At 37.2% G+C, this 19804-nt stretch overlaps 1 protein-coding gene across 2 annotated transcripts in view; it reads right to left on the reverse strand.

The window, feature by feature from the left end:
* The window catches only part of PLD5 (phospholipase D family member 5), a 166058-nt gene that overhangs the window by 40438 nt on the left and 105816 nt on the right, over positions 1–19804 (reverse strand). For both annotated transcript variants that reach the window (XM_041477187.1, XM_041477188.1), the window contains 2 exons: positions 18982–19150; positions 10836–10950 (listed from right to left, as the gene is read on the reverse strand). In XM_041477187.1, coding sequence (XP_041333121.1) covers positions 10836–10950; positions 18982–19150 — 284 coding nt within the window. The remainder of the gene's footprint in view (positions 1–10835; positions 10951–18981; positions 19151–19804) is intronic.

Genomic DNA, 19804 nt, shown 5'->3' on the forward strand with positions numbered 1-19804 from the left:
AAGATGGAGAGTAACACAGAGATATCACTCTGAGAACTTTGCTTCCGGTTGAATAACTTCAGAAGGATCTTAATGTAATTTGCTTTCCAACCGTTAGGCTGTGTAAAAATTCATAACACACCAAAGTGCTGCAGAAACAAAGGTTAACTTGAAAACTGCTATAGGAGATTACCAGAAAGATCAGTACTGCAGTGGCAAATCCTTGTTAGAAAGATCAGGCTTGGTAACTAATGTTGTATAAACCACCAAGATTTGGTTACGTGGGTTTACTTTATACTACAGTTGTGCTGTACACAATAACCCAAGCTGAGTAGCCTTTCCAAAGTATTCATCAAATGAAAATCAAGTGGTGTTGGTCAGAGTGCCAGTTGGGTTTGGGCATTTGTTAATGCTTCTTATATAACTTTGAGCACACAGTATTTAATCAGGTTTGAAGCAGAAATTGAGCTAGCAGCAAAGGAGCTAAAAGAACAGTACAAGTGTCCATGTCATGTCACTTCAGGTGATGGTCTTCTCAGAGCTGCCCGGGTTTGAAGTTACACTTCAGTCTAGATGACATACAAAACTTGAACAAGGGACAAAAGACAAAGCTCTCAGCCCTGCTGAGAAGGCTGAAGCCTGCTTGCAAAACAGTAGCAATCAAAAATACACCAAATCATGCCAGCAACACAGTTTTGGCTGACCAAGGTACAGTTCTAAGAAAACAGGCTTCCAGTGAACATTTAAGTATGTGAAAATCACATTAATGGACAAACCAAAATTAAATTGTTTTCCTTGGATCCCTTTTAGGACCATTAGCCTTCATGTCTTTTCAGGATAACGTCAGTGTTATTGCATACAGGAGAAAGCATAGGATGCCAAAATTTCTGCAAAGGGAGCACAGCTACTTAACAAATGATTTCTGAGCTCAGATGGCCCTGGCAGCTCTTACCAACTCTTTCAGTAGCTGTAGGTAGGAACTTGCATGCTATCCATATGTTTTAAAAATGTCACAACTAATTTCTGCTAATGCCATCCGTTATTGGTTCCTCTGTGCTAAAGAGTGTCAGCAATTCAAAGCAGCTAGTGCCATAAGGGAAGAATCCATTCCAGCATGTGAACCACCAAGCAAGATTTGAAGATGATCCCTGTGGCACAAGCTCCTATGTTGGACCTTACTAGGTCCTAGCTGACAAGAGCACTTTGGCTCTTCACAAGATGGCTGGATTGCAAATGCTCATAGTTGTGCTGGAGCTTATTAAATAGAAAAATGCCCACTGCTGCTAAATCCATGAATACGCACACCTTAGTATCAGACTTGAGTGCAGTATTTGCAAACTGAAATTATGTACCAAAAAAAAACTGATCATCTACCATGAAAGCCCTTTTCAACTACAAATTTCAAAGCAGAAGAATTATGATATTGTTTCTACTGAACACCTAACATCTTAAATATGCCTAATACTACATCTGTCACTAAAAAATACACGTCAGAGTACATCTGTCTTTGATTAACGAAGAAAATTATTTAAATGAATGTATTATTATTTACCTATGCATCTTTGAAACAGAGACTACAGATACTGGAAAGCACGACTGGCATTTCATAACGCCAAAGTACACGTTACCAATGAGAGGGTACTGTCTTTGGGTACACAGCCATTTCTCTCAGCAAAGGTACACATTTCTAAGTCTACAGACACAGAAGCTGTAGAGCTTAGAATCAGGATTTATTGCTTACATATCTGGCTCTAAAAGACAGAATTTTTGGCTTAAGTGAACCTTTTCCCCCTTCCTCTTTGCAAAACAAGACAGTACAACCTAAGGTCCTGGCTGCCCTCAGAATTTAAATTATTGTGAACTCTGTTTTGGTTTTTTTTCTCCCTCTATTGGCTGTGGATGTGACAGCCTCATACTGATAATGCTTTCCTGCTAGAAAGTTCTGTAAGTCAGGCTATGCCTAAATCTTTTTAAAATTAGTGTGCTTCAGGCTCACAAGAGAAAGTAAGCTGTTCACATTACGAACTATTATGGTCCCTAAAATGAGAATATTTGTGTATTCAGGGGAAGTTTAATTCCCAGATTAGGCATCTAGTTTCCTATAAAACTTATAATAAAAATTGGATTATCGCTAGTTTATTGTATTTTTTGAGCTAAAAAACATCCAAAATAGGCAGCAGGCAATGCTGATGGAAAGTATGTTATTTATGTCAGTTCCTCACTTGGAATTGCACAGAAGGATGGATTCTCCAATGAAGTTTTAAAATTCTGTCCTACAATCAGAACCTTAAAATAATACTGTTACTATTAAGGGTAAGACATTTCTTTCAAAATATGTCTGGAGGCAATAGAAGGAGCAGAAGCAGAGTAGGGGCCGGAAGCCAGGTTTCTTCTACCCCAAATGAATGTGTGACTACTACAGCCATCTTTAAATGCAAACAGATAAAAAGATTTTCTACAAACTGTTAGAACTCAAACAGGAAAGACCAAGGGAGCAACACCACAAAACACCTTCTGCTCTTCCTAAATCCTTGTGATTGCAAGCTCAGTTTTAAGAAGGTTAAGATGTTCAATATTAGCTTTTGTGATACTAGCTTAAGTCATTTGCTTTCTGTCAGGTGCCTGGTAAAGCAGACAGCTGTAAGGTAAAAACTGGCAGTTTAGAAACTTTCAGACAGAGCAAGATTTTCAACATCATCTTCTGCAACTCAGGCTGATGTTCTGTGTTGAAGATGTTTGGTTATTGACATAGATGTAACAAAAATAGTCCCCACCTGCACTTTTCAGTCATGTTTCATAAAGTTGGATGTGGCTTATTTTACATTGCAGGACACAGCTCCCCTGCTGAAACAAATAAGAAACATTGCATATGAGTTCTCATGTGATTTAGGCATAAAACCAGCGCTGAACATTCCCTTGTGATCAAGATGTTTGTGGATATGTGCACACTGTGCAACATAAACTGAGGTAAGACAGTTTAGATGCCTAAACAGAAAGATGTTTCTCCAAAAACAAACCTAGTTTCTGCATGCTAGTATTGCTGAGATGTTATGTATGAATGCTTGAATACTTGAATCTCTGATGCAAAACTAGTACCTGCTTCTTTCCTTTAAGATGGGATGCAGTTAGCTTTGGAAATTCAGCTTGGTAATTCTCACTACATAGAGCTCAGTCAAAGTTACATAAGCATTTTAAGAGGCAAAGAACTTTATGAGATCTTCCATCTGGTAAGTGGCTTTAAGATTGCTTGTCACAGGCTTAAAGTTTTTGAGAAAATATCAGGAAACATTCTCCAATAGCAACTAATAAAAGATAAATCAAATCATGCATCTACTATTTTGTTGTATTCTAGTTGTCTAAATTAATAATAAAAACTGAACAAGCCATGATTCATAATAAATAAAAATATGAAAATGAATTTTAAAATCAGATGTCAAAGGTGTTGTCAGTGGAATTTTCATTAACTGCCTTTTGTACACTCCCATATTTTCAAGTGTGACTTAGAGTTTTAGAAGAATGTTAATATTTATGATTTGAAAGGAATGGAAGAGATTTCTTGCCCTCTGTTCACATTCACCTTTATTTAACTCTGTGAAACTCAGATCCAAATTACTTGCTTTCTTCAGGAAGACTCACCCCTCAAAAAATCCTGCTTACTTCTTCATGAAAAATCATAGGGAAAAACCAGTCTGCTTTTGGTACTGCTGCAGGAACTTCCTCCATCTTAACACCCTTCCCTCACACACACTCTTGGAGAATCCAGCCTAGGAAATGCATGAAGAAAGCAATGGAGCTACAGATGCATTCAATGCCTTATGCGAAACCATCCACTGAACATCACCTCTCAAGAGCACTCTTTACACTCCAATGGAACATGCATAAGATGATATTATTCTTATGGTACATTGTGCAAAAAACTGGCCATCTGGACAGGAACAAATCTCTTCAAGATCCACCTACAGGATTCCAGCTTCCCATTATATGAAAGGAATGTATTTTCTTCTTAGTCTTTGCAGAGTATTTACATTGATTCCCAACATTATCTTCACATGAAGAGGAACTAGAGACTTAATTAGAATCAGAAAATCCCAAGTTAAAAGGGCCCTCAGAAGATCGTCTGACCCATTTTTTTGTGGAAAAAGGGAACCTATGTGAGATTATTCAGCACCCTGTCCAGCAACAACATCTTGGAAACCTCCAGTAATGGAGACTCTACTACGTCCCCAAGGAAGGTTGTTCTAGTGAATGATTGTTCTTACTGAAAAAAAAATTCCATCTTATCTTGAAATAAATGTCCTTAAGCACATGCATTTATGTTCTCCTTCCAAATCATTACAGAATGATTAAACCCAGCTTTGAAATCAATCTAGACCATTCCCATGCACCAGATCTATGAGGCCATTCCTCACAGAGGCTTGTCTACTTTATTCTTAAAATTGCCAGTGGTAGTTCTTGTCTAATATCTTTACAGACCACTGCCCCCATATTTTGAACAGTTTTTTTTATAATACTGAAACCAATTATTTTGGGCTTAATATAAATCCATGTCATCATCATTTACCCTAGCAACGGCTGTCAAAAAACTTCAGTCACCCAGACCCTAAACAGTTTTAGGACCAAGGAAACTAATCAGGAAATGTTCACTCTTAGTCTTATAATTTTATCTTTTCCAGAAAAAATACCAGTTTCTCCAGAATGATCAATTTCACATTCCTAGGGCTTGCAGTATACAAAGGCTCTAGTTCAAAAAAAACACCAAATTCACTGTTTATTTCATAAGAAAAAAATGTTCTGATATTCCCAGATAATCTCCATCTTTTCTATGACATAACAAATGTCTTTCAATTCTTCAGCAGTATGTTAAAATTTATTTCTTCCCTTCCCCCACAAGAAGAGAGGGAAGGAGAACATGATTGTGGCCAACAGTAAAAACTCACACCCCCCAGCTCTAACACTGTACAGTACCTTAAGTGTGCCAACAGAAGCAGACAGAATATGGAATTAAATACATTTCATCATTTATATAAACCATATTTACTATTGCTGTCCATTGTGCTACACTTACGCCTTAAGTGTGCCAACAGAAGCAGACAGAATATGGAATTAAATACATTTCATCATCTATATAAACCATATTTACTGTCCATTGCTGTCCATTGTGCTACACTTACATTCAGACTGTACAGAAAAGTACAGGAAACACTCAAACTTCTCAAAGTCCCTTGACATTACATGAGCTTGAGCTTTCTGGTGCCAAGGCAGATTGAACCTGTTGCAACCAGGTTCCCATGGTCCTTCCGCCCTTGTCCACCCCAGCTACGTGTTTCCTTTCTCTGTGTTGCCCCCAGCCTGTGAGATCACACACTGAGTAATGCAGAAATCTAATGCAAATGACAATTAAGCTAGCCCAAAAAAAAAAGCAGTGTGTAAAAAAAAAAAGCAGCAAAATCAGCCCCCTGAACTGTCTCACCACGTGATCACTGGTGCAAGGAAGAAGGCAGAGACAACATATGGTGGGGAGAGCAAAGAGGAAGCTGTGATCATGCAGCTGCCCAGATATAACCTGATTTAATTTGTCATGGAATGGTATCTGCTAGTATTTGTAATCTAAAGGGCACAATTTAATGCAGAAAAAATTTCTAAAGCTTTACTATCTACTCATTTATTTACTTATGTACTATCTTTTTTAGAGCTTTACCATCTACTCATATTATTTTTACCCTGCAACTGCAATATAAGTTTTTAGTTTCTTTGTTTTGGTTGTATCTGATGAGGAAACACTGTCATCCTAGGCAAATGTGCATGACCTGCTCAGTGAATAACAGCTGCACATGTGATCTAGTGATTGGATCCTGCCCTATGACAATGACTCCATATTATTCTCTGGTTTTCTTGCTAATACACAAAAGTGATTAGTTGACATAGAGGATATTTTTTCCTAAGATCACTCTGTGACATGGACAGACTCTTTTCTTGTCTGTCTCAGCCACCACAGACAAAAGACAAAATATTCCTTGCAAATACATGAAAAATGCTTCATGAAAAAGGAGTACTAGAGTAAAAAATAAATAGAAAAGAAAGAAAGCAATGCAAATTGAAGCAGGAAAATCCATTGGTATGTCTTAAAAAGCATGAACACTATCAGCTAAAATATGAAAACAATTAGGAAGAGATGTAGATTCCGTACACGTGAGAAATAATACAACAACCTGCTAATTGGAGACAGTGCTATTCAAATGTTACTGATGAACAAAGACTGGGACATAATTATGTGAAAGGCGGAGGAGGGTTACAAGAAACGCTTCAGTCTAGTAGACTGAGCCCCAGCTGAGGAAAGGCTAAAACAATAACCATGAAAACAAGCGTTAATAAACTACTGTCACTGTACACAGAGGATAAAGAAGAACATGTTTGTTTACACAATGAGCTCAATTTTTGTCTAAAGACAGACCTACCTTTCACAAGAGAGTCGTATACAGATATGCATAGTATGGATACACATATGTCCTATAAAAACATCATCACAGTTTGTAGTCTGTCTAGTAGTAATTTTGAAAACGTGAGCTGGGGGAACTTACATGTGATTATTTGTTTTTAATTACTAATATGCTTATTTAAAATTTAATTGTGACTATAGAAAACAAATGCTCAGATCTGGCTTCTGGTGCCTGTGTTGCCATTAATAATCACTGGTTTCTATCCTCAAGAGATAGAAAAAGCAAAAAACCTCACGTAACAGGGATGCTGTAAAAAGAAATTCATTAATACTGTATTTGCAGATCACTCAGATACCACAGTAAGAAACAGCACAGAAAGGCCTATGAGGAAATTAATCATTCTGCATTCAGTGCAGGATCTGGCAGATGTGCAAAGAAGAAAGCCTAGAGACATACATTAAATATGAAGATAAAAAAAGATTCTAGCCATTACCAGCAGAAATAATATCCCCTGAATGAACATCAGTTGCCTTAGGCATTAAATGTTTGATGTATTCTCATTCAATATAAGGGAAAACCCTCTGATTAATATGCTAATATTACAACAAGTACCAGCCAGGTATTCTGTGCAAAATACAGAATCTGATAACATAATTGAAGTCTATCGTAAATATATGATATGGGATTAGTATTTCCTTATTTTTTCATGCTTAGTTTTGCAACTAAATAACACTCCCACAGTCCAGCAATTATTGGCAAATGTACATTATCTCAGCAGTCAGAGAATCCTGCCACCACAGCTGACACAGTATGGTATGTGTTAGCACAATAAATCAATCCGTGTTTCACACTGCAGCCACTGGACTCCTGTAATCAAGCTCCCCTGCTTTACAGCTACCTCAAGTAAGTCAGGAGAGCATAGACAGGGCAAAAAAAATTACTGGAGTGATGAAAAACCTGCAGGTTCACAGCTAGCTCAGATGTCTGCACTAGCATTGCAACTGTGAATTACTAATTTTATTTCACTCCACATCAGTTCAGTTCTGCTCCCCCTCCACATAAGCAGTTTATCTTACCCCACCAGCCCACATTTGAAGTCAGATTTCAGCCTTCTCTATTAATCAATAGGGACAGCTGCTGCAGAGGAAGGATGTGTGGAGAGGACTTTAGGTAGGATGCACCGTTGTGGCGGAAAAGATCTATAAAAACATCTTTCTACAGTTCTTCAGAAATGGGGAGAAGAGGCAAGGGGACTCAATGCATGACTGTCCAGAAAAAGGAAAGATGTGCTGAAATAATCTGTCTGGCAGAAATAGTCTCAAGACCTGTGTTAAGATGCAGCAGTACAGGAGCCTACCATGGTTCCCTGTACAAAAAAGCCAAAACTGCATGAAAACATATGGATGACAAAGTACTGCTCTTCAAGCAATCCCATGTGTTTAAACTGATTCTGCTTTGCTGAGGCTGCTTAAAGCAGCCAGGGCATGCTACCTGAAGATTCCCTTAAGGTTCCTGGGCAATATATTAACAGGTATATCCATGGCCAACAGCCAAATTATCCCTCGTCCTGGCCCTAGGAACCAGTCTGCACCACATGAGGGCACTGCCCAGGGGTTCTGATCACTCAGTCTGTTGAAAAGAAAGGCAAAACTCTTCCACCCTCTTCCTGCAATAGCAATTCTCTCTCATATTCAGTAGAACAGTTTGGAGACAGTCTGACTTGTGCATACAATCTGCCTTGGAAAGAAGAGCCAAACCTATGCCCACCTAGCAAGGTGAAGGCAGACTCAGACAGGCGTGAAATTCCCAGAGTCCCACTGGCTGTGTATGTGCTTTCTGTCCATACTGCCCATGGCTTGGGTGCCAAGCATGTTTGCTGCTTAGCAAAATCAGAGTCATTTATCAGCTGAGGAACCCCAGAGTAGTGCTTGGTCTCTCTGCTGCCTAATTCAGACTGACACCACAAGTCGGGGTTTGGGTCTGCTCAGACAAATGTATTTTGGTTCTCCATCCTGAGATGCTTCACAACTTGGCTGAGCCACTGATTTGTTTACTGCTTTCTTCACCAAGAGAAGGGTCAAGGGTGTTAAAAAGGGTGCATGGCATATTTTAAAGACAAATCTGACCAGTTGCAGGGAAAAAAAAAGTTAGTTGTCTTCATGGATATAAGTCCAAGTGATAATGCACAATTCCCTTCCAATGATCAGTTCTGACAGATTTCAGAGGATGCAGGTGGCCAGCCCCTCACAAACTAAAATATTAATAATTTTAGTAGACAGCTTTTCCAGGACAGCATAGCAAAGATTAATGTTATCTAGGTTTCTTTTTAAGCTAGCCTCACACTTAGCTTCTATTTGACACAAACAGGACATACCATAAACTGCTCATTTCAACATAAGGTCTACTCATTTCAACATAAAATTAAGACAACTAAATCTGACTGAATTAAAATGAATTTATTTCTTTTCAGGAATGCGAAACCAAAGAAAGATTTATCTAACTTCCATGGAGATAAAAAACAAACAGCAAACATAAATGAGTGAAGGAATTGCAACAGAGCTGGCAATCACCTTGCCATAACCAAGACATTCTAACAAAAAATATCAGCGAAGAAATTAACAGACCAAAACATGGAATGAGAAAAAAAATCATAGAGGGAAAATCTAGAAGTTGCAATATTGATGTTTGAGAAAGGCCAATAGTACACAATGATATATACAATTCCAGAGTTCGAAGATGATGACAACAAAACTCACAAGAATTACTAGCAACTTTCTCCAATCCTTTGTTTGTATATGTATATGTGTAGAGCACAAACATATTGATAATTTCATTTAAATACTGTAAGATTTCCTGTCTCAGAAATCTAAAAAAGTCATAGGGGAAACTGAAGCTAGTAAAACTGAAGCTAGTAAAAGCCTGTGTTCTGGGATTTTTTTAAGCTCACAGGTTAGATTAATTCCCACATAAATAGAAGGAAGTGTTAAAATATTGCTCCTCCTTTTCTAGCTAAAAATTTCTCTTTTTTTTTTTTTTTTTTTTTAATATGATTATTTTTGCTATTGGGTATTTTTAATAAATGATACTTAAAATATCTGTTGCCAGTACATTGATATGAATGTATAGGCCTACCTCTCCTATTCTCTGACTCATAGGAAATTGGGACATTAGAATCACAGGGAAAAGAAACAACTTTTCAAAAGATAATTTCACTGGCATTGGTACTAAAATACCTGTTTCCTTTTGAACACATCAGAAAAAGACATTCCACATATATCTGACAAAGTATTTGATATATTCTTACTGGTTATCAAAGGATCAATATCTCTTTTGGTTATGTAGCAGATATCATCAAATCCCTGGAATAGGTAGTGTCATGAAATGAGGAGGATCTATAGTTATTATTTAATTAAATTTAAGTTTATTAAATTTAAATAATATGTCAATCTTGATTAAAAGCTGATTTCCCTCAGAGATAAGGACTTCCATTAATAATATTCTTTTGCTTGTGCAGTGAGGGGATTACAAGGAATTTAAACAAATATAGATTGAGTTTTGTGGGAAGAGGGTGCCCTTTATTCTTCACCATGAACAGTCATGCTATGTTAGGATGCTACTACACAGATCAACTCCTTTGCCTAATTAAATTTTTTAGAGTTTCCTTTGTGACCCATACAGGTATCCTTGTCAAAAATGATCACCATCAAAACACATTCTTTTTGATCTTTGAAAAGTGTATATTACCCTTAAAATCATGCTTTTCTCAGATATAGATAAATAAGAGTGTATGAGATTGCTGGAACACCTAAGAGAGACTAATTTCTTTCAGCAACTCTTGAATTCTCTTTACCATTTTTCCACACAGTTTTACATAAAGCAAGTTCATTCATGTAGTGCCAATGTGCAATCCCTCTTTGGATAGGGATTTTTGAGCCTCAAAATAACAATTAGGAAAGTAGAGACCAAAGAAATATAAATAGCACAAAGAACCTTGTCAGCTGGTTAAATCTGACCAATGGTCTATTTTCCAGTGCTTCAGGATCATCAGTACCATACACATGTTGGTTTATTAATTTACTTAGGTATTGTTCAAAAGAGGAAAAGCATCTTGTCCCACAAGGTATTAGTGCAGACTCTCAGGTTATGTTGTCTACTGTTAAAATGAGCACAGGGAATTTAAACACCTCTCTAACACACTGCCTTTTTATTTGCTTGCAAACTGCAATCATCAGCTACAGTAACAGTTTCAGACTTCTGACATCCGTGAACCAGAGAAAGCTGAAGGATTTCAGAGTGTGGGGAAGGTCATAGTGCAGTACCAGTATTGTGCATTTTATGAACCAACCAAGTCTGCATTTTAAATAACAGGAGCATCACACAGCAGACAATGGCAGAACGACATAAAGACCTTGGTCTTACCCTTTGTTTTCAAGTCGTTTAATACCTTTGATTCCACGGGCAGTTTATCGCTCACTAGTTTTATCTCAATATTTCGGGACGCCAGTTCAAGCAGTTTTTCAAAAAGTCGCTGACCCTGGGAAGGACATTAAAGGAAAGCAGAAGCTTTTAGACACAGAATTGATCAAACTGCATATCAACAAATTAAAAAAGCATGTTAAAACAAAAAAAATTATAAACAACACCTGAGTAACTATGTTCCCAGATATGATTAAACCTACCCTAAAACTTTGCAACTCAATTTCATTTTCTTGGAGAAATACTGTTCTTGAAGGCCAATAAAGTTTCTTACTTTTCCCAGAATGTGCAATACTGACAAGGTGACAGGTGTTAGGCAGAAAATGAAGTGTCCAGGGGTTTTATGCTGCATAAGCACATTTTGACATTAACTTTCTTCTAAATAATCACAGTCTATTGACTTAGTATTAAAAGCTCAAGGAAAACAGTTTATTACATTTTTTTCTGTATTGAGTGATATTTTTGCAAGTGGTTCTAAACACAGCACAACACATTTCCAAGTAGTTGCTTGCTTGTCTTCAGATGAGTTATACCAAGAAGGAAAATAATTACCTATAGGAATTTTATGAGCATTTAAATTCTATGCTGCTGTAAACTTTTACTATTTAAACCCTATTTCTAACACAGAACAAGAAAAGGAAAGTCATACTGAGCTGGATACATGTCAAAACAGAAATTTCATATAAAAAAAAAAAATTGTTCATCATGTTTTTCCATATCCAAAAAAAAAAAAAAAAACAAGAAGTGAAACTTCTGATTGCATTGTAAATGTTTAAATTTTAGGTTGAATATTTTAAATTAAATTAAAAATTTTAGTAACATCCAACTAGACCATGTGAAGAATAAACTCCTGTGCTGTTACTACACTTACAACCAGAGCTCTCTTCCTTGGTGCTATTCTAACCTAGTACTGCAGATACCACATTCAATTAGCAGTCCAATACTTTGGGCTTATGCACCTGACAAAATGCCTTCCCCACCTACACAGTTCACTTGAGATTCAATGCATTGTTTGTCCCAGGGTGAACAAAAAACAAAAAAGCAATAGCTACACATCATCTTTCAAACAAACAGGTAGAAGATAAAGCTCTTCACAGAAACATGTTACATAACTCTCTGTACAAACTAAGAATCTTAAAATGATCCTTCCATTCAACAAAAATGACCCAACCAAGAACAGTTCAGGCTGATTTAATATGATGCAGCATGGACCAACAAAACCTCAGACAAAGGCCCTCCCCACACTCTGAAAACTAGCAGCAGAGAGTGGAAAGCCTAGAAATTTGGCCTGTAATTGCCTAGACAGATTGATACTTTGAGCTTTGCTGGGCTTTAAGCATTATGCAGTCGCAGAAAGTAGTGCTTCCCCTGTTTAAAGTACAGACCTATTTTTTAATATTCATTTATTTTGAATATATGTGGCAAAATAAAAATACCATCCCCCTAAAATATAGCTTTCTCAAAATTATCAATGTTCCAGAGGCTGCAATGGAAACAGAACTGCTGCTTGTTTTACTTTTGTAATGTATGCCTGCTTGCTCACTTAAATCCATAGTACAGCTCCCTGCTCATCCTAGGGCTCACAAGAACCTCACAGTGAACACAATGCTGCCATAGTGAAAGCATTAAAGAATAGCTAACAGAACAGAAAACAAGAACATTCCTTGCATGAAGTTCCAAATGCTTCTTTTACTCAGATTCAGCATTTCTCAAGGTGACTAGGTGGTTCCATATGTAAGAAATACCATCCATGATTTTAACTCACACACCCCAGAGTCCTGAGCTGCTCTTTTAGTTTAAGGAGTGGCTTTCCCTCACATACCTCATCAAGCTAAAAAAATCCTTAATTATTACACCAGAGATTGTTTGGTCTTTTTAAGAAGAAGAGCAGATGCTAGAGAATTTAAGAATTAATGAGGTAAGAGTGTGGAGGAGACGGATGCTCCATATAGAGTCATGCAGCTGCTCCAGCATGATTCTGGAGGAGCAGAGGTGCACTGGCTGGTGTTCCTGAGTGCCCTGCTCCCTCCAAGAGGGTTTCTCATGCAACTGCTACTGTCTGGCACTGCTAGACTCCAATCAAATCTGGGAACAGCCATGGCCATCCTGCTGTCTGCTGAATTCCCAATCCTTGCTTTGCCCCATCCCCCAGCTACCCTGAAGCATCAGGCTCTGGCATGTCAGAGCTCAGCCAGCCTTTGGATATGCTTCAAATATTACAGCCCATTTGGTTTTCATTAGCTACATCTTTGCAAAAGTCAGCTGGGAAATTCAAGGATTAAAAGGTTTGCATTATGCATATTAACTAATATACATGCAAGTAGAAAAGGTACTCAGGTTCTCTGTGTTGATTCCATTTACTAGATAGACAGATAAACACCATTTTTGTTTAGGTTATCTGTAAAAACTGATTTTGTCTAGAAGAACAGCAGAAAACTCTGGCATACAGAAATAAACATGGAAAATGCATTCATAAATTAGATGGAAAATTATTATAATTATCAATACAAATTAATAGGTTAACTGTTCTGACAAAGAAATGCTTAGAAAGTTAATGTCTAAAACTGATAAAATAAATTGCTTCAGGGGATGGCTCCTAATTTAATATAGGGAACTACAGTAGTTATTTTTGGATATTATTGTCACTTCTACCTGCAGGAGACTATATTCACGTGTATTGTTTGATAAACAAGCCTGGACATTCTGTATTAATTGCAGTTTGGACAAAAAAGAATTTGGCAGCACCTCCTGAGTTTTCCCTGATGTAACCAACACAGCTGTCTCCTACAGGCCATGCTGCCTTCTGAACAGCCCATCCTATGGGTTCATAGATTGCTTGGAGTGCAGCCCTGCATTTCAATGAAACCGTCTCCTCTGGAAATGCATCTGTTTTCCCATCAGGGACACCACAAGCTATCCAATTATGGCATTTTTTTTTCAATCATATTTATGAATGGTAAAACCTCAGATTGATTCAACATTTAAAGCATCTCTAAGTATGATGGTTAAAACCAGGAGTGCACTTGCCACAAATATTTGTGTTTATACAGGTACATAAAAACCACCACCTGTTACAAAATTGGAAAGAATTCCCTTTGTCTCACCTGTCACTGCATCATCCCTCAGCAGGCATTCACACCCCCAAGGCTTAAGCTTGATGAACCAAACTATGAAAAATTCACAACTTGCTTTTAAAAGCAAGTACATACTCCAGTAAATAGGGCTACTAGAAATTCTTCCCACACTGCTGAAGAACCTAGACTACTTCTCCATTAATATTAATTTGAAACTCAGTTTCTACACTTTCTGACATGTTTACTTGCAATTTTACTGGTTTGTTCTATGAAAAGGAAAAAAGATGGGACAGAAGGTCTGAAATGTTTTGTTACTGCTGTCAGAACATTTGAAATGCTTCTGTTGAATACAAACCCTTATGCTGTCATTCAGACCACATTCCCTTTGTGAGACAATACCAGGCTGCTGCACCACTACGTGACAGTGATCAGAAGCACTGCTATAAACCCAGCTTGGGAGGACTGAGAATAGGAGCAGCCAAGTGCTATGAAACTGTGGCTACCTTGTAGCAAAATCTGCATTTTAACAAACAATACCACCAGAAATCTGCTTATCCTGATAAAATATTCTCTTACACTTTTTGCTGGCCTGTTTGAAAAACACCAAAAGTGACAAAATAGAATGTAGTAAGTATTTATCACATGAAAAAAATTACTTTTGCATGGTGGCCTTAAACCAACATAAATCTCAAACATCAGTTTGAACTGTATCTGCCACAGAAAACTGGTGAATTAAAATAACCCCAAAGCTGTCAATACCAAAAGGTCCTGAAATTTCCCCCAAAGCAATTTATTAGCAGACTCTAGACAGGTTGACTGTACCCTGGCTGATTTCCCTTGTCTGCTCTTGTCTCTGTCACCATAGATTCCTCATTAGAAATAAAATGGGGAGATACAAACTGCTGTATTTACTGAAGGACTCAAATTGTATTATTGTATTCCTCAGTAAGATAAATTCCTGCCGTTTAGAAAACACTTATCTTTTTAATCCCACACAAAAAGCCTGGTTATCTCATAGACTTTTCTTCTGGGTTTATGTATATATTTCTACTATTTTTCCCAAGTTTTGCCATAATCCAGCCTCTGGGTATATTTCTAAAACACCACTAAAAACCATAGCATTCTGGCAGAAACCAACAGAGCAAATAAATCAAGAAATCCTAACTTTTACAGCTGGTATTTAATACAGAACAAAGAAACTTTAATGCTTTCCTCAGTTCTTCTAACCAAACAGCTAATGCAAAAGAAAGGAATATGCTTTCATTTTAAAAACCTTCCTTTCCCTGAATTTATTTTCTACACCTCAGTCAGTACAAGGGAAATGCCACCACCTGAAGAGGAGAGATGTTTATGTAAAGACAAGCTTGTATACCTCTATAGCTGATCCTATCCAATTTGCACTGGGAGCTGCTAGATTTGGAGATATACTTTTTTGTATTTATTTTTAATAATTTTCAAGGAAGGAAACAAGTTCTTGCACTAACATTTTTGGGAGCTGCTAGATTTGGAGATATACTTTTTTGTATTTATTTTTTAATAATTTTCAAGGAAGGAAACTAACATTTGTTCTACCAAACAAATCACTTCAGCTCCTTGGGCAATGCATGTATGAGTGACTCATGGCATCTCACCAGAGATTCATTACAAAGCTGGACAACTGCCTTACATCAGTATTAGATGGATGGGACTTCTTGCATCAAGCCATATAGAAAATTCATAGTAGCTTGGTGAATAAAATCAGAAGTATGTATTTTTTATGTGATACTTGTAAAAATCAGATGCAGATCTGCCCTTGATCATCTTATGTTTATCCAAATATCCATCCAGGGCCAACTGGGTCATACACATGGCAATACCAGTAAGTCATGATGGCATTGATTCTGATCTGTGAAAAACAAACTGAAGTTTGTGAAGGACTTGCTGGAAATCTAAAAGGTCATTCTAAATTAAAGTTTCAAAACATAAGATGACCCAGAGGAAATGAACTGTGAAAATTGTGAACTGGAAGAATCTTGTATTCACCTCTCTCTTTGCACTGAAAGTGAATCAAAAGCCACCCTCAAAAAAAAAGTTTCCATTTTCCTCTACTATCCCTAAACATAGATTACCACAGGAAGAGCCACACACTCACATTTCACAAAAACCTCAGTGCTGCTACATGACAATCACCCTGCTATTTGAAAACACATATACGACAATACAAACTTGCCAAAATAGGTGGATTTTTTTCTGAATGAGACAAGCAGCATAGAGAGAACTCACTATTTGCCAAGCAAATATTTGTTTATTTAACTGCTTTATCTGTTGAAGCACAGAAACACTGTTTCATCATATGTCTGTCTTTAGGGAATCCAATTTAGCAAAGCTCATCAACTCAGATGACTGAGCATGGCTGTTGTGACCTGGACAGCTCAGTTCTTAATGAATGTTTATTTAGATTTGTAACAACAAAACACAGACAAGCAAGAGTCAAGGACACCAGGTAATGTACCCACAAACAAAAATACAGAAAAATACAGCAGGAAGTTCTGCAATTTTATATATGCAAGTGTATACATATCTATGTATGTCCAATATACATTTGGACAAGACAGACAATATGTATACATATAGATTACACATATATTGGGCATATATGTGTATGTGTGCATACAAAGTTGCAGAATTTCCTGCTGTATTTTTATTCAATATGTATATTGCCAATATGTGTGTGTACATGTACTCATGCATCTATGCATGGGACTACACAGATGTATATAGAGAATGTAATTAAACATTGTAACTAATTGTGAAAAAGAAAGCTACCCAACTCTAGCTTTTCTCCTTCAAAAACCCATGTCTATTCAAGTGCTTTTGTGGAGAACCTTGCTCTCCAATACAACTTGAATATTCATAAAGTGGAAATTGCTAATTATGTAGCAGGATGTGGGTCCATATGGAAAATGGTTATGTCCTTAATTTCTAAAAACAAGACTCCTTCAAGGAACAACTAGAACTCATCCACTAAGCACTCTACTACCTGGGAGTTTTGCATCTCATCCCCTTACCTTTCATAATGCTTCTGCTATGCTGGGCAAATTTCCCCAAACTCAGATTGTAAAGACTTGAGAGCATTGGACTTATTCTTCAAACAATTACTAGATTATAGTTATTGAAACTTCTCTGAAATTTCACTTCCGCTTCACAGAGTGGAGAAAGCAGATGTAATGATACAAATTTTCTCCCTTCCCTTTCACAGAGTGAGCTTTGTGTACATTCTCTGGGGCAGCAATTTGTTAAGAAACACTGCTTCTTGGCAATTTTTTAGCAATCAGACTGGCCAGTAACAATATAGTGTTTTAGCATGAATAGACAGGCTTGACAGAAAGATCTATCAGCTGTTCAGCCCACGCTGCTGTACAAATGAGAAAATGACTGGAATATTAATTGCTTTTAAACAGAAGTAATTACTCATTTTTGTAAGACTACTAGCAGGTAGAAAAAGATAGCTAGAACAGAGTATTATGAAAAATGTTTCGTTTTTCTGGCTTCAACTGTGCATGTGAGGACAAAAGACCAAATCCACTTCTTAGACATCTCTTCTTCCTTTCAATGCTGAATGGTATCTTAGAGTTTTTGCTTTGCAAAGCGAATGTGGAAAAGGGAATGGATTTGATGCTTAAATACTGGAATCCCAATTTCAATTTTGCTATTTTATATCCTCTGTTTGGGATTTGTTAGGCTCTGCCAGTTTTGAAGCAAATGACATGCTGAATTTTTTTCAGACAAAATATTTTTGAAAGATTCATGCACATATCAATTCATGCACATTCTAGAAACATCTAAGGCCCTATCTCCTTGAATTCATCTGCTTGAATGACAGTACATCGGTTTGAAGCTTCTTAGGCAATAAATTTAAATAAAGCTTAGCTGCACAATTACATTGTGAAAAAGTCAATATTTTGATATTCCACATAAATTTATTCACAAACCACATTCCGATATTTATAAACATTCTAAAATGTAGGATTTGCATTACATTTTCTATTCATCTGCTCACCGTATATTTTCAGTATTTTAAATGGACACGCAGCAAACTTTTTCTGAAGAAAATTTAATGCATGCTGCTCAACTAGGCTACAGTCTATTTCAAAAGAAGCAGAATATAGTTGGAGAGAATACCAGGATTTGCCTATCATCTACCAAAAGGCATTTTCCTACAGCACCGCACCAACAGAACTAGTAAGGAAAGCCAAGATTTATGCCATGGTAGAACAGAGTCGATTCCTTACAGTTAGCTGGCTGTCATTTTAGCACCAATTCATGTCAGCTGAGTGGCTCCTTTCAGCAAACAATCTATCTAGTGGAAAAGAGAAGATACTCTCAGCCTATCCCTTCTTTGGTTCTTGGTTTCACAAGTGATGCTAAATGGAAACCTTTCCTGACCATATTTCTAAGAGGATTGCTCTCAAGAATGAAGTGTTTGTTGGCACAGCATCACTGCAATGCATATCTGCCTTATTCACTATGATTTATGATTTTTCACGCTGTTTTTAATTGCAGAAGTCCTGAACACTGCTCCCTTGCAAGACTAATTTTGAAAACCTATGAATCATCTGATACAATATTGTTCTTTGTAAGTGTAGTTCTATCCATCTATTTGGCTGGAGAATTAATCCAAATGCTTGCCTTTTTATTTCATCAGTAGCACCAAATAAAAAATAATTGTATAGATTTATGAATGTCACCAAATAGGTGGATGTGCTAATATAGATACAATTTGACAGTTTTCTTAAGGTCACACAATGTCTTTCTTTCCTAAGATGGAAGTGCTATATGTTGAATGTTACCTAGTCCAAGCATACCACTGCTCTTAGAAACTTTTGTATTGGCAGGAAAATCCCCATAAGAAAATTATTTTTAGACTACCCAAACAAATAGTTCTGCTACAGGGAAGGGTTTTAGTTCTGTAAAATTAAGTTTGACAACAAGAACAGACTGTTAAGGTCCCACTCTTTTGTTAGGCTAGAACATACCTGGCATGCTGATGGATGACTGTGATTGAGGTCCCACTGGGAAGATACTATGTCAACAGACTTTTCAGCCATATTAAGCAAATTCATCCAGCCTTGGAAAAGAGACAAATGGGATGGTGCACTGTCTGAATAGTTGATCCCTTCAGGAATATTTTCCACGAGAGCAACCCTGAGAATAGATAAGGAAAAAATAACCACTTAACAAAAGTACTTTTCTTTATTAGAAGGCTCCAAATTGTAAAGAACTTCAGATTTTGGGCCTGGGGTTGAACATCTGCTCCCAGAGGCTCTCAGCAGCTTGCCACCCTGTAACTCTGAAGCATCTGACTGTCATGCTCCACACTTCCCAGAACAATGAAGTGCAGAAATGACCTACTGCTAATGCAGCAAAGCCAATCAAGCTTTCAAAGCTCTGCAAAAATAGCTTACACAGGGAAAAGGTTATTTCTTACAACACAGTAAGTGGGAACTAGTCCTTAAGGTGAGCATGGGAAGAATGAAACGATCTCTTGCTTTGCCACTCTCATCTCTGAATATGTTTTCTTCTCTCTAAGGAATGTGGCAAGATTCACACTCCCTGGCATTCTCTTAGGTCTGCTTTTACAGCTGACATTTTATTACACTGACGTCTCTAAACATGAATTCTCCCTTTCCAACTGCTCTAAGCTACCCAATTTTTCTGCTTTTGTTTACCTGTGTAAGGCTCTAACTGGGACCCGGTGGTTAAAAAAAGAATTATGACCTTTTAGTTTCTTGCTCTTTTTGGAAAGCTCTTTGATCTTACTGTCCACAGTTTTCAAAACATTTTCAAATTAGAGTACAC

This window comes from Pyrgilauda ruficollis, unplaced genomic scaffold (genome assembly GCF_017590135.1).
Source record: "Pyrgilauda ruficollis isolate IOZ18807 unplaced genomic scaffold, ASM1759013v1 scaffold4, whole genome shotgun sequence".
In the NCBI taxonomy this organism is placed as follows: domain Eukaryota; kingdom Metazoa; phylum Chordata; class Aves; order Passeriformes; family Passeridae; genus Pyrgilauda; species Pyrgilauda ruficollis.